The following is a 14662-nucleotide window of genomic DNA, read 5'->3' as shown; positions in this document are numbered from 1 at the left end:
AGGCCGGTTGGACATACTCCCAAATTCTGTAATGCGACGTTGGAGGCGGCTTATGGTAGAGAAATTAACATTAAATTCTCTGGCAACAGCTCTGGTGGACATTCCTGCAGTCAGCCTGCCAATTGCACTCTCCCTTAAAACTTTAGATATATGTGGCATTTTGTTGTGTGACAAAACTGCACATTTTAGACTGGCCTTTTATTGTTCCCAAGACAAGGTGCACCTGTGCAATGATCGTGCTGTTTCATGCCACACCTGTCAGGTGGATGGATTATCTTGGCAAAGGATAAATGCTTACTAACAGATGTTTTAGATAAATATGCTTATTGTGCGTATGTACAATTTTAGCAGGTAGCCTAGCAGATAGCATTGGCCCAGGAACTGAAAGGTTGCTGGTTCAAATACCCGTGCTGTCAAGATGAAAAGTGAGCAAGGCCTTAACCCTATTTTGCTCCAGGGGCATCACACTACTATGGCTGACCCTACAGAACAACATCTCACTTCACCTGACAAAATCTTTATTTAAGAATAAAATAGGTTCATCAAGAAGAACAACAATCATCTCTTAGATCATTTCAAGAGAGGACAAAGATGAAGGATGGAGAGGGGTTTGAAGAACAGCTAGTCTATAAATCAGGGAAATCCAGATGAAGGTATTTCCCAGACCATCAGAATGAACACTACAAAAGAAAAATCTAATTTCTGAGAAAAATAAAAAGATTTGGAGGCCCCTCCTTTAAACACAAGGAAACCAAGATGAGTAGATTTTTCCAGATTTGATTGTTGAAGGAGGGAGGAAGTGAAGAGGAGTAGATGTACACAGAGAGGTTGTTGGGAAGCTTTGGGTAGAGAGTACAGTAGTCACCTCCCCTGCAGGTCTGTGTTCAGAGTGCTGAGGTACCTGCAGCTCAGGGTGTTACCTGCTTTGGAGGTGTGCCTAGATCTGGCCCTGATGGAGGCCCCTCCACTGCAGAAGCTTTGGCTGAAATGGTGGGCTCTCCGCAGGGGTCTCTCCTCCCTCCTCTCTTCCTCCTCCTCTGAGCTGTTCTGCTCCTCCTGCTTATAGCCATGCTGGCAATCACTTGCACTCCTCACCCTGCGTTGACTATGGTGGTGCCTATCATCCCTGCCATCCCTCTCCTGGTCCCCACCTGAGCTGACCCTGTTCCTAGAGTCTCCACTACTCCTCCTCCCCCCTCTCCCTCTGCTGTGTTCAACATTGACCTCAGTCCCACTACCCTCCACTATGGTCAGGTTTTCAAGGATTCTTTCTCCCTCTCCTCCATGGCCTTGGTTACTGTAGCCTTCGCTTTGTGAGGCTCTCTTTCTTTCCCCGACATCTCCATGGTAACTACGCCTGGTGGGGACAGCTCTTAGAAAAGCTCTCTGTTGATGATGAGAGTCACTGTGGGCAATGGCATTTTCCCCATCATGCACTTGGCAGTCTCTGACCTCACCTCTGACCCCCCATGACCTTGACCCCCCATGGAAGCTCTGCCTCACGGCCACACCCCTCTCTCTTAAGTCATGGGCAATCAGGTCCCATACATTTACTGCGCGCCTGCTGTCGTCATGGTAACTATAACAATGCCTGCTGGCATTGTCCTGGAAGCGGACTTGTTTGTTGTCGCTGGTTTCTCTGTAGGTCCACCTCCTCCTAACCCCGTCTCGGTCTCTATCCTGCAGCCCTCTGGCAGAGTCATTAGTACTACTGATGTAGCGCCACCCTCTCCCCTCCTCTGACCTGGGGTCCCTGTCATAACCCCGGTCATGCTTTGCCCTGGGATTCTTATCCCAAATCCTAGCCCTCTTTTCCTTAACCCCCCTATCCCTGTCCTGACAACTCCCCCTATGCCTTTCCTCCCTTGTTCCACTTCCCCTCTCCCACATCCTGCTGCGCTCTTCTCTGGAGCTGATGGGACTGCCGAGACTCCTGTAACTCCTCTCCGGTAGTTGGTACACAGGAGCCTGGCAACGACTAGGGGCAGTATTGAGCCATTTCTCCAGTCTACAGGGCCGGGATGGAGGGAGGTGTTCAGGGAACACAGTGTCTGCATCCTCTGAGCCTTCATCACTCAAATAGTCTGGTGGAGGGCATTGGAGGTAGTTTCTGATGAGTCTAGGTGGATTAGAGTGTCCATTATGTGATGATTGTGTTCTGTTATTCTGTCCTGCTGACCTGTGGGTCTCATACAGAGGCTCAGCAGTAGAGTGTGACTGCGGCTGTGTGTTAGACATGGAACATTGCCACCTGCTGGTAGCAGGCTGATGGTGCAGCCCTTCTCCCTGGCTAGGGCTGGTGCTGAGAGCAGGCAGGCGTGGGCATGACGAGGGTGAGCCACGGACATTGGTACCGTCTATAATCAAGCCAAACATGCAAACACAAAAGCAGGTGAGTGTGGGTGTTAATGGTTTATATTAGACAGGCGCAGTGAATGGTGCCAGGCTAACACAGGGTTCATTCATATCAATATACAAGGGACCATGCTAGACATGCCATTTTGTAATAATGATTTTTTATATTTAGCAAGGAGGCATGTAATTAAATTATCCTAGATTATTTATCTATAAGTGAACATTTAAATACAAGCTTGACAGACAAAACAACGCACACAGTGCCATGGTCCATGTTATTAACAAGATAGCTAGAGCCAAGTGATTGCCAGAGTGATAAGGCTGCCAGGAAACCTGTGGAGTCAAGTGGATGCAGATTGGAATGTCCGGCTGAGGAGGAGGAGGACAGGCAGTCAAGCATGCAGAGCAAAGCAGGGTTAGATTAGAGCACAGTCTCCCCAAGTAACTTCAGCTCTACACCTACTACGCAGGTAGCCTAGTGGTTAAGAGCATTGGGCCAGTAACCGAAAGGTTGCTAGTTTGAATCCCTGAGCCGGCAAGGTAGAAAAACTGTCTTGCTCAAGGGCAGAATGGCAAGTTAACTCACAACACCTGTTCCCCGGGCACTGATTAAAGCAGCCCCCCGCACCTCTCTGATCCAGAGGGGTTGGGTTAAATGCGGAAGACACATTTAGGTTGAATGCATTCAGTTGTGCAACTGGCTAGGTATCCCCGTTTGCCCACAGCTACAAACCGGCTACAATGACCCAGGTGTGGAGGGCTTGATCATCAGGGTTCATCAGAGTTTAAGAGTACAGAGTTGATTAGGATTTCAAGTCCTTCTGTGCCATATTTTATCCTTGTTATGATCATAAAAGAAACAGTATGTACACCAACCATGGTGAAAAAGCATTGAGAAGTAAAATAATAAAATCAAGAGGACAGGTCAGAATAGCAGGTACCACCCAAAGTAGGATTTAAACCAAAGCAATCATTCAACCAACCGTTGTCACCATTAGACATTATTTCAAGAATAAAAGAGAAGAAACCAGATAGATGATAAAAAATAACCCTAAAGCAAATGACCCTGTCAACAGAGGGGCCTTTTACTCATAAAGCACACTGTTCAATTATAAAGTATTGTCATGCCTAGGAATAATTGGAAATCTTGTTTGAGGCCCAAACCGTTTATTTTCTTCTATAATGAAGCAACAGATACTAAGTGTGACTGTACCATCACGGAGGCTTTCCTGCCCACTGCTCCTCTGTCTGACCCTCAGCTCCTCCTCTTCCTGGATGTGTTTAGCCATTTCCTGTGGAAACAAGGTTAGGTCTATTATTGTTTCATCCATGGAACCAGAGCTGTAACAATACACTCAGTCAGCAGATGGGAATAAAATCATTATAGAAAATGGTTGTCTTCAGTATCATATAACAGTACTAGTGATTTAGGGTTGACTCAGAGCCCAGAACAGGAGAATAAATATGTTAATTGTATCCTTCACACACTCAGTTTGTGCTCAGTTGCAGTACTGAGTCAGTCAGAAAATGCCTAATATGTCAACCTCCAAATGCTTGCCAAGCATATGGCTGAGGTTAAGTAGGCTTGTGCCAATGTGTGGGCAGACGCTGGCATCAATCACTGTGGTTTTCTATTCAGCCTCCACCCATCAACATTCAGAGAACCTTTGAAAGAGATCATTCTGTACATTACAGATTAGTACCACAAGGTGTCAGTATAACATGGCCCAACATGACAAAATAAAACAGTAAAGACCCAAGTCCTGTTACCCTAAAATAACATTTGTCAAATCAACCATATCAACAACAAAGAATCTTCAGAGAAATAGGGTCAGGGTTCTTACTTCTTGGTCATGAATGACTGGTGTGATGCAAAGCATCACATCAAGCCACAGATATATTATTGCTACATGTTCAGGTGTATGAGTGACATGGCATTAGACCTAGAAATGATTGGCTCATGGTTCTTAAATCACAATTCAAATAAGGATCCAGTGGTGGAAAAAGTACTCAATTGTCATACTTGAGTAAAAGTAAAGATAACTTAATAGAAAAGTGAAAGTCACCCAGTAGGATACTACAGTAAAAGTCAAAGTATTTGGTTTCAAATATAAGTATCCAAAGTAATTTCTCAAATATACTTAAGTACCAACAGTAAAAGTCTAAATCATTTCAAATTCCTTATAGCAAACAAGATGGCACAATTGTCTTGATTTATTTACAGATAGCCAGGGGCACACGCCAACACGCAGACATAATTTACAAACTAAACATTTGTGTTTAGAAGAGATGACCAGTTATGTTTTCTTGAGAATTTGAACATTTTCCTGTCAAAATGTAACGACTACTTTTGGGTGTCAGGGAAAATGTATGGAGTAAAAAGTACATTATTTTCTATAGGAATGTAGTTTAAGTCAAATTTGGAAAAAATGTACAGATACCTGAAAACTGCTTAAGTAGTAGTTAGTATTTTTTACTTAAGTACTTTACACCACTGCAAGGATCCAATTGCTCAATCACTGTCAGGTAGTTTAGTGGGTTAACTCAAACAAGCAGTAAGGACAAACAATACATCAAAGACTCTTCAGAACATAATACTAATGTATCTTTGCTATTTAATAATGCCTGGAAACTTGCAACATGATAAAGACTGACAACTAGTCTCTAATTGTATAGACAGAGTCTGGGTGGCCTGCAATAGAAAGACAGTGGAAGTGTTGCTGAATGCAGAGCCACAGTAGGTGACTTGTCTCCATTATGGAGGGAGATCTAGCATGACCACAGTGGCTGCGCATCACAAAACCTGCGCCGTGTTAGCCTGGTCCCAGATTGGTTTGTGCGGTCTTACTAACTCCTATGGTCATTGTGGAAAAACAGCACAAACAGATCTAGGAACAGACTAGCTCCAGATGGCCAGGCCAGGCTGGTAATTTCAGGAAGGCCTGGGGGCTGACTCAATGGAAAATAAGAGGCCAGGCAGGCAGACCAGAGAAACAGAAGGCCAACCTTTTATCTCCCTCTGCCTGGCTCAGCGGCTGGAGAGTGGGCTGCTTTACTTTAATTAACACCTTGTCAACTGGGCATGCCACTGCCACCCTGAACAAGGGCTGCCTCCCTTGTAACTTTGACCTCAAAAAAGACTTGTGCTCTGCCTCCTCTGAGACAGAATTGAGGCCCAGTGCGACAAATTACACATAACGGAAATGGAGTGCGGGTCCATTGATACATGTGTGTGTGGGGGGGGGCTGTGAAGGTGACAACAAACCATATCAGTACTCCCTTGATGTCACCTGTATATGTGTTTTATTTATTGAACCTTTATTTAACTTGGCAAGTCAGTTAAGAACAAATTCCTATTTACAATGACGGCCTACCAGAAGGCCTCCAGCGGGGGTTCAAAATAAAATATAGGACAACACACATCCCGAGAGACAAGAGACACCACAACACTACTTAAAAGAGAGAGACCTAAGACAACAACTAGATCAAATAGTGCATGTTTAGATGGGTGGGCCCTTTCGGGACAAAAAAACCCTCCAAAGACAAGTGTTAAGAGCCTCTTGGTTGGCTAAATCCCAGTGCTTAGCCAGCTTAGCCTTGCCAGCCTCAGCAGACAGTTAGCAGCTTGAAATGGCATGTTAGCTCAGGGAGTGCAATGGGGAACTGGCATTCAGACGGACTGCACTGCCTGGTGCCTTCTGTTCTGCTGCACAATTAAACACACAGTCAGCAGGGATGCTAATATTTAATCAACACACTACATCAGCCAACGTTACATAAATGTGAATTTGCTTGGACTGTCTTTTAGGGATTCACAATGACCTTGGAAGTAGAATATGACTATCAGGCTTGGGTGGTATTTGGAAATAGCCACAGGATGGTTTTTCAATATCATCAACATTGAAACTATTACGTTTTTCAATACATTTTTAGCTACTTCTTAAGTTAATACCTGCAACTTGTGCAAAAAGTTAGGACATAAAGCAGATTGTGTTCTTAATTTCACCTGTCACATTGTTTTACATTATGAAGCTTAACATAGTTCCCCAGAACAGTTGAGCCAGTCATGTGTGTTTGTAAGTACCACAACAGGAGAAAGAGGGAGCAGGTGAGTCCAGCTGTGTATTGACAGGGGTCGTGTTTTATGTTGAAAGTCAAGTTTTTTTTTAGCTTTAATAGTGATCGGGGATGTGCAACTATAGTTTTCCTTCACAGAAAATACACTAGGGCAACACATTCAGCAGAAAACAGCTTCATTTATCAGATTTCAAAAGAAGTGCAATGCTATTTCGCAGGCAGCCACACAAGTAAATGAGCTTACAATGAAAAAGCAAAGTAATTGTTTTAGTAAAATTATGCATGGTCTTCATATTTTGTAATGTTTATCATAGGAAATAGCTAGCTACATTCTAATAGTTTGCTTAAAAAGTTAATCTTGCATTTTACCAGAGAAAAGTAGGCTGGCTACTATGAGAAAAGTAGGCTGGCTACTATGAGAAAAGTAGGCTGGCTACTATGAGAAAAGTACCAGAGAAAAGTAGGCTGGCTACTATGAGAAAAGTACCAGAGAAAAGTAGGCTGGCTACTATGAGAAAAGTACCAGAGAAAAGTAGGCTGGCTACTATGAGAAAAGTACCAGAGAAAAGTAGGCTGGCTACTATGAGAAAAGTAGGCTGGCTACTATGAGAAAAGTACCAGAGAAAAGTAGGCTGGCTACTATGAGAAAAGTAGGCTGGCTACTATGAGAAAAGTAGGCTGGCTACTATGAGAAAAGTACCAGAGAAAAGTAGGCTGGCTACTATGAGAAAAGTAGGCTGGCTACTATGAGAAAAGTAGGCTGGCTACTATGAGAAAAGTAGGCTGGTTACTATGAGAAAAGAAGGCTGGCTACTATGAGAAAAGTAGGCTGGCTACTATGAGAAAAGTAGGCTGGCTACTATGAGAAAAGTAAGCTGGCTACTATGAGAAAAGTAGGCTGGCTACTATGAGAAAAGTAGGCTGGCTACTATGAGAAAAGTAGGCTGGCTACTATGAGAAAAGTAGGCTGGCTACTATGAGAAAAGTACCAGAGAAAAGTAGCTACACATCAGTCAGAGCGCTGTCTGCTGATAGAATGCCCTTCATGAATTCTCATCCAAGTGAAGATTGATGCCGAGCAGATACCCTTCCCTAACCCAGACGATGCTGGGCCAATTGTGCGCAGCCCTATGGAACTCCCGGTCACGGCTGGTAACACAGCCTGGGATCAAACCTCAGGCTGTAGTGAGACCGCAACACTGCAATGCAGTGCCTTAGACCGCTGTGCCACTCGGGAGGCCAATAATTTCAGATCTGTGTTTAGAAAACGTAGCAAGATATTTCTTATGCGTTTTATCTTTATTTCCTGTGTGAAAAGCATAGAATGTTGTATTAACTATCCAGTTAACAAGAAGTTTATCTAAACAAGTGCTTGACTAAATAAGGTGACAGGGCATCATATTGCATTAGCGTTCTGCCATGTTCGAGAAGTCAAAGACCTTTGGATGAGATCTAAACAGATGCTACTGCCATCTTGATTTCCTTGCGTTTCTTTCTACTCTCAGTTGTTCTCGACCCGTCTGCTCCTCCCCAATCTTCTCAGAGCAGAGCAGGCAGGATGTTGCCCTAGAGACTCCAGACTCCACAGACACAGCTTGTACACAAGCTGCTCCAGAGCCAGTACTGTTCTTCCTTCAGCCAAGCATGCGTCAAAACTTTGTTCATTTGCACAATGTCTCTTGTTCACATTCGCTTGTGTAAAAAAAAAAGACATTCGGAAGCGCCTACCTATACATTCTATACACAAAACATTAAGGACACCTTCCTAATATTAAGTTGCACCCCCCCACTTTGGCCCTCAGAACAGCCTCAATTTGTCAGGGCATGGACTTTACAAGGTGTTGAAAGCGTTCCACAGGGATGCTGGCCCATGTTGAATCCAATGCTTCCCACAGTTGTGTCAAGTTGGCTGGATGTCCTTTCGGTGGTGGAACATTCTTGATACACAAGGGAAACGGTTAAGCGTAAAAAGAAAAACCATCAGCGTTGCAGTTCTTCACACAATCTGGTGCACCTGGCACCTACTACCATACCCCGCTCAAAGGCACTTCAATCTGTTGTCTTGCCCATTCACCCTCTGAATGGCACACATACACAACCCATGTCTCAAATCTCGTTTAGCCTGTCTTCTCCCCTTCATCTACACTGATTGAAGTGGATTTAACAAAATAACTCAAGGATGATCAAACTAAATTAGATGAACCTGAGCTCAATTTGGAGTGTCATAGCAAAGGGATGTGAGCACTTATTAGGCTTTTTAATTTGCAATAAAATTTGCCAACATTTATAAAAACTTGTTTTCATTTTGTCATTATGTGGTATTGTGTGTAGAAATGTTTTTATTTTTAATTCAGGATGTAACAAACAAAAAAGTAATGTATGAATACTTTCTAAATGGCACTGAGCGTCATTAGTTTAGTCCAACTGTCGTACTCCATCAGAACCCAAAATAAGCATGCAGAAAACAATGGAAATAAAACACTATATCCTCAAAACATAGTTAAAATATAATTGTGATATCACGGATGATCAGTCCTTGCATCCATAGCTCTTTCTATGAATTTAAGAGTTTCTTATATTTCAGCTTTTCATTTTAACATTGTGGTATTGTGTGTAGGCCAGTGACACAAAATCTTAATTTATTCCATTTTAAATTCAGGCTTTAACACAACAATCCACTTCAAATAGTGTAGATGAAGGGGAGAAGACAGGTTATAGAATTTTAAAGAATTGAGACATGGATTGTGTATGTGTGCCATTCCTCCAGTCAGTATACCAATTACACACTCCCTCAAAACTTGAGACATTGGTGGCATTGTGTTGTGTGACAAAACTGCACATTTTAGATTGGCCTTTTATTGTCCCCAGGACAAGGTGCAACTGTGTAATGATCATGCTGTTTAAACCAGCCACACCTGTCAGGTGGATGGATTATCTTGACAAAATGAGAAATGCTCACTAACAGGGATGTGAACAAATGTGTGCACAAAATATGAGAGAAATGCACCTTTTGTGCATATGGAATATTTCTGGGATCTTTTATTTCAGCTCATGAAATACGGGACCAACACTTTACATGTTGCGTTTCGATTTTTATTCAGTGTGAGACCACCACTTTCAGCAACACTACTGTTCGGGGGCCAAGCTACTAAATGATCTCCACCGTACCCCCAGAATGCTGTACACACCAACAGTCTGCTCTGACTTCACTCACTCTGAACAAGGATCCTTTATGAGAGATTCTGAGGCAGCTAGCTTCAATAAGGAAACATAAAGAGTAAAGGAAGGAGAAAGCGGTCTTTGTGAGTCTGGATAACCTGGTCTGGTCTCTGGCTCCATAAGACCCCTTTCTTGCTTTTCTAATTGTACACTACCTTCAGAAAGTATTGACATGTTGTTGTGTACAGCCTGAATTTAAAATGGATACAATTGAGATTGTGTGTCACCGGCTTACACACATCCCATAATGTCAAAGTGCAATTATGTTTTCACATTTTTGTTTTACAAATAAAAAATGAAATGTAAAACATTGAAATTCAAAGACAGAGCTATGGATGGACTGACCATCAATGATATCAAAATGATATTTTAATCATATTTTAAGGCTATAGAGTGTTTACATTGTTTCCAAACATAGGAGTAAAAAAGGCTTATATGTTGGGTTCTGATGGGGGTATGACAGTTGGACTAAGCTCATGATGCATATACAGTGCCTTCAGAAAGTATTCAGATCCCTTGACGTATTCCACACTTTGTTCCAGCCTGAATTCTAAATGGATTCAAATAAATAAAAGATCTCACCCATCTACATACAACACCCCATAATGACAAAGTGAAAACATGTTTTTATAAATGTTGGCAGACTACAACTTCATTCGAGTCCACCTGTGGCCAATTCAATTGTTTGCGTATGATTGACAAATGAATAAAACATTAAAACGCTGAAATAAGTGTCCTTTTGTTATTGAATCCATACATAAGTTCAGGACTAAAAATATTCTTAAGTCACATAAGTTGCATGGACTCACCCTTCATGCAACAATACACTGCTCAAAAAAATAAAAGGGAACACTTAAACAACACAATGTAACTCCAAGTCAATCACACTTCTGTGAAATCAAACTGTCCACTTAGGAAGCAACACTGATTGACAATACATTTCACATGCTGTTGTGCAAATGGCATAGACAACAGGTGGAAATTATAGGCAATTAGCAAGACACCCCCAATAAAGGAGGGGTTCTGCAGGTGGGGCCCAAAGACCCCTTCTCAGTTCCTATGCTTCCTGGCTGATGTTTTGGTCACTTTTGAATGCTGGCGGTGCTTTCACTCTAGTGGTAGCATGAGACGGAGTCTACAACCCACACAAGTGGCTCAGGTAGTGCAGCTCATCCAGGATGGAACATCAATGCGAGCTGCGGCAAGAAGGTTTGCTGTGTCTGTCAGCGTAGTGTCCAGAGCATGGAGGCGCTACCAGGAGACAGGCCAGTACATCAGGAGACGTGTAGGAGGCCGTAGGAGGGCAACAACCCAGCAGCAGGACCGCTACCTCCGCCTTTGTGCAAGGAGGAGCAGGAGGAGCACTGCCAGAGCACTGCAAAATGACCTCCAGCAGGCCACAAATGTGCATGTGTCTGCTCAAACGGTCAGAAACAGACTCCTTGAGGGTGGTATGAGGGCCCGACGTCCACAGGTGGGGGTTGTGCTTACAGCCCAACACTGTGCAGGACGTTTTTCATTTGCCAGAGAACATTCGCCACTGGCACCCTGTGCTCTTCACAGATGAAAGCAGGTTCACACTGAGCACATGTAACAGACGTGACAGTCTGGAGACGCCGTGGAGAACGTTCTGCTGCCTGCAACATCCTCCAGCATGACCGGTTTGGCGGAGGGTCAGTTATGGTGTGGGGTGGCATTTCTTTGGGGGGCCGCACAGCCCTCCATGTGCTCGCCAGAGGTAGCCTGACTGCCATTAGGTACCGAGATGAGATCCTCAGACCCCTTGTGAGACCATATGCTGGTGCGGTTGGCCCTGGGTTCCTCCTAATGCAAGACAATGCTAGACCTCATGTGACTGGAGTGTGTCAGCAGTTCCTGCAAGAGGAAGGCATTGATGCTATGGACCGCCCATTCCCCAGACCTGAATCCAATTGAGCACATCTGGGACATCATGTCTCGCTCCATCCACCAACGCCACGTTGCACCAGACTGTCCAGGAGTTGGCGGATGCTTTAGTCCAGGTCTGGGAGGAGATCCCTCAGGAGACCATCCGCCACCTCATCAGGAGCATTCCCAGGCGTTGTAGGGAGGTCATACAGGCACGTGGAGGCCACACACACTACTGAGCCTCATTTTGACTTGTTTTAAGGACATGACATCAAAGTTGGATCAGCCTGTAGTGTGGTTTTCCACTTTAATTTTGAGTGTGACTCCAAATCCAGACCTCCATGGGTTGATAAATTTGATTTCCATTGATAATTTTTGTGTGATTTTGTTGTCAGCACATTTTGTTGTCAGTCTGGGAGACTAGTCAGGATCAAGGGAAAGATGAACGGAGCAAAGTACAGAGAAATCCTTGATGAAAACCTGCTCCAGAGCACTCTGGACCTCAGACTGGGGCGAAAGTTAATCTTCCAACAAGACAACACAGGAGTGGCTTCGGGACAAGTATCAACGTCCTTGAATGGCCCAGTCAGAGCCCAGACTTGAACCTGATCGAACATCTCTGGAGACCTGAAAATAGCTGTGCAACCTGACAGAGCTTGAGGGGATCTGCAGAGAACAATGGGAGAAACTCCCCAAATACAGGTGTGCCCAGCTTGTCGTGTCATACCGAAGACGACTCGAGGCTGTAATCACCACCAAAGGTGCTTCAACAAAGTACTGAGTAAAGAGTCTGAATACTTATGTAAATGTGACATTTCCCTTGTTTGTTTTCTTAAATACATTTGCTAAAATTTTCTAAGACCTGTTTTTGCTTTGTCATTATGGGTTATTGTTTGTAGATTGACGAGGGGAAAAAAACATTTGAATCCATTTTTAGAATAAACCGTAAAGTAACAAAATGTGGAAAAAGATAATGGTCTGAATACTTTCCAAATGCACTGGATATCTGAGGAAGGGTATACATCCATTTCTAGAGTGTTGAAAGTTTCCAAGAGCACAGTTGTCAACATTACTGAGAAATAGGAAAAAAATAATGGAACTACCCAGACTCTGCACCAATCTGGGCTTTATGGGAGTGCGGCCAAACGGAAGTCCCTCCTAAGAACAAGGCACATGACAGCATGCCTGCGGTTTGCAAAAAGGCACGTGAAAGACTCACATCATTGGGCAAAAGATTCTGTGGTCTGATGAGACAAATTAAACTATTTGGCCTGAATGCAAAGTGCTATCTCTGGAGAAAACCAGGCACAGTTCATCACCGTTATAACACCATCTCTACCGTCAAGCATGATGGTGACAGCATCATGCTCTGGGGATGCTTTTCAGCGGCAGGGACTGGGAGACTGACTGGTCAGGATAAAGGGAACAATGAATTGAGCCAAATACAGGCAAATCCTTAATGAGAACCTGCTTCAGATGGCAAGCGACCTTAGTCTGGGGGCAAAGATTTACATTCCAACAGGACAATGACCCCAAGCATACAGCCAAAGCAACGTTGGAATGGATCGAAACAAGAATGTGAAAGCCCTTGATGGCCCCGCCAAAGCCCAGACTTGAATCTCATTGAAAATCTTTGGAAAGACTTGGAAGATTGTTACATTAGATGGGGAGAGGCGGTGAACAGCAGAGCTTGAGAAAATCTACAAGGAAGAAAAATCCCAAAACCAGATTTGCAAAGCTGATCGACATACCCAAGATGACTGAAAGCTTTAGTCGACATCAAATGTGCTTCTACAAATTAATGACTCAGGGGCTTGAATACTTACATATGTAAATTAGTATTGGCGTATTTCATTTTTAATACATTTGCAAACATTTCTTAAAATGTGTTTTCACTTTGTTATTATGGGGTATTGTATGTAGATTGGTGAGAAAACCCCGATTTAACCCATTTTGAATTCAGGCTGTAACACCAACTTGCGGAATAAGTCAAGGGGTATGACTACTTATTGAAAGCACTGGATAAGTCCTATTCTTCAAGAATCAGGTATATATATTTATATAAATAATTAATTTAGAAGTCCAAATATTGATGTAGCAACTAAAGAGTCTAGCTTTAAACAGTCCTATACTGGCACACTGAATGTTTGCTCAAACATGCACAACTCCTTCTCTGTGTCTACTCCAGCTTGTGTATATTGTGAGGCCTGGCCTGGCTCCTGTGTGCATAGTAGGGACTGGTCTGGCCTTACTACTATGGCAGAAGCAGAGAGGTAATGGATGGGTGTTCTCCTTATGTCTGGGTCAGAGGTCAGTTTATCTACAACTTACTGGAAAGAAGCTACATCTATAAAAGGAAGCTCCTCTTCATGAAACTCCCTGATCACTTCGTCAAATACCTCCTTTCTAACACAGTAGATTGAAAATTCCTGCTACTTTTCTACAGTTGACCATCTAGATGATACATGAAAGTGGAAACTTACATGCACTCATTTTAGACATGATATTGTACAAAGTGGTAGAGATAAAGACTCTGCATCTACCTAGCATGTTTCTCCTCACACTAACCTTCAGTGAGACAGAGCAGGAGGGATGGAGCATAACCTACAGTAAATTATCAGGGAAACTGCTTAACTTGTCATTCAGATTAATAATAGATCACAGGTTGTCTCTGTGGTGGCCTTTGAGCCTTCTCAGATTGATGTCTCCCAGTGTTGAGTAGATAAATCTGAGTGGGTAAACCCTGGCCCAGAGAGTGCAGCATTCAGCCCCACTGTGACCTCATTCAATACAGAGCCACATTATACTGTATTTCGAGCCATTTGGTCCCTGGGGAAACTCAAATGATGACATTCCATTATCTACAGAAAGCTAGTGGAAATCCACTTGAGTAGTGAGTACACTATCAGTATTGTAAAGAACCACTATGAACCTCAAGTTTCTCCTCAAATCAAATTAGAAGACATCTGCAGCTCACCTCATCCTCCTGCTCCCTCCTGTGAGTCTCATCAGCACATCTCTGGATCTCCTCCTGGATCATCAGGGCATACTTCGAATCCTGTTCCTCACTGGGTACACAGAAGGGACAGGGGCATGGATTACTGTCAGAGACCAAACCACCCTG

The 14662-nt window shown here is 43.4% G+C and overlaps 1 protein-coding gene across 3 annotated transcripts in view; it reads right to left on the bottom strand.

Moving 5' to 3' along the window:
- Positions 1-14662, bottom strand: part of LOC110532463 (coiled-coil domain-containing protein 50) — a 36404-nt gene that overhangs the window by 5765 nt on the left and 15977 nt on the right. For 2 of the 3 annotated variants that reach the window (XM_036988473.1, XM_036988474.1), the window contains exons 5-7: positions 14516-14606; positions 3569-3647; positions 921-2357 (exon numbers count right to left, since the gene is read on the bottom strand). In XM_036988473.1, the coding sequence (XP_036844368.1) occupies positions 921-2357; positions 3569-3647; positions 14516-14606 (1607 nt within the window). The remainder of the gene's footprint in view (positions 1-920; positions 2358-3568; positions 3648-14515; positions 14607-14662) is intronic. The other variant, XM_021616396.2, reaches the window with a different exon arrangement.

The sequence above is a fragment of the Oncorhynchus mykiss genome, chromosome 9 (genome assembly GCF_013265735.2).
Source record: "Oncorhynchus mykiss isolate Arlee chromosome 9, USDA_OmykA_1.1, whole genome shotgun sequence".
Lineage (NCBI taxonomy): Eukaryota > Metazoa > Chordata > Actinopteri > Salmoniformes > Salmonidae > Oncorhynchus > Oncorhynchus mykiss.
Note: the sequence above shows the minus strand (reverse complement) of the source record. Positions and strands in the feature narration are given on the sequence as shown.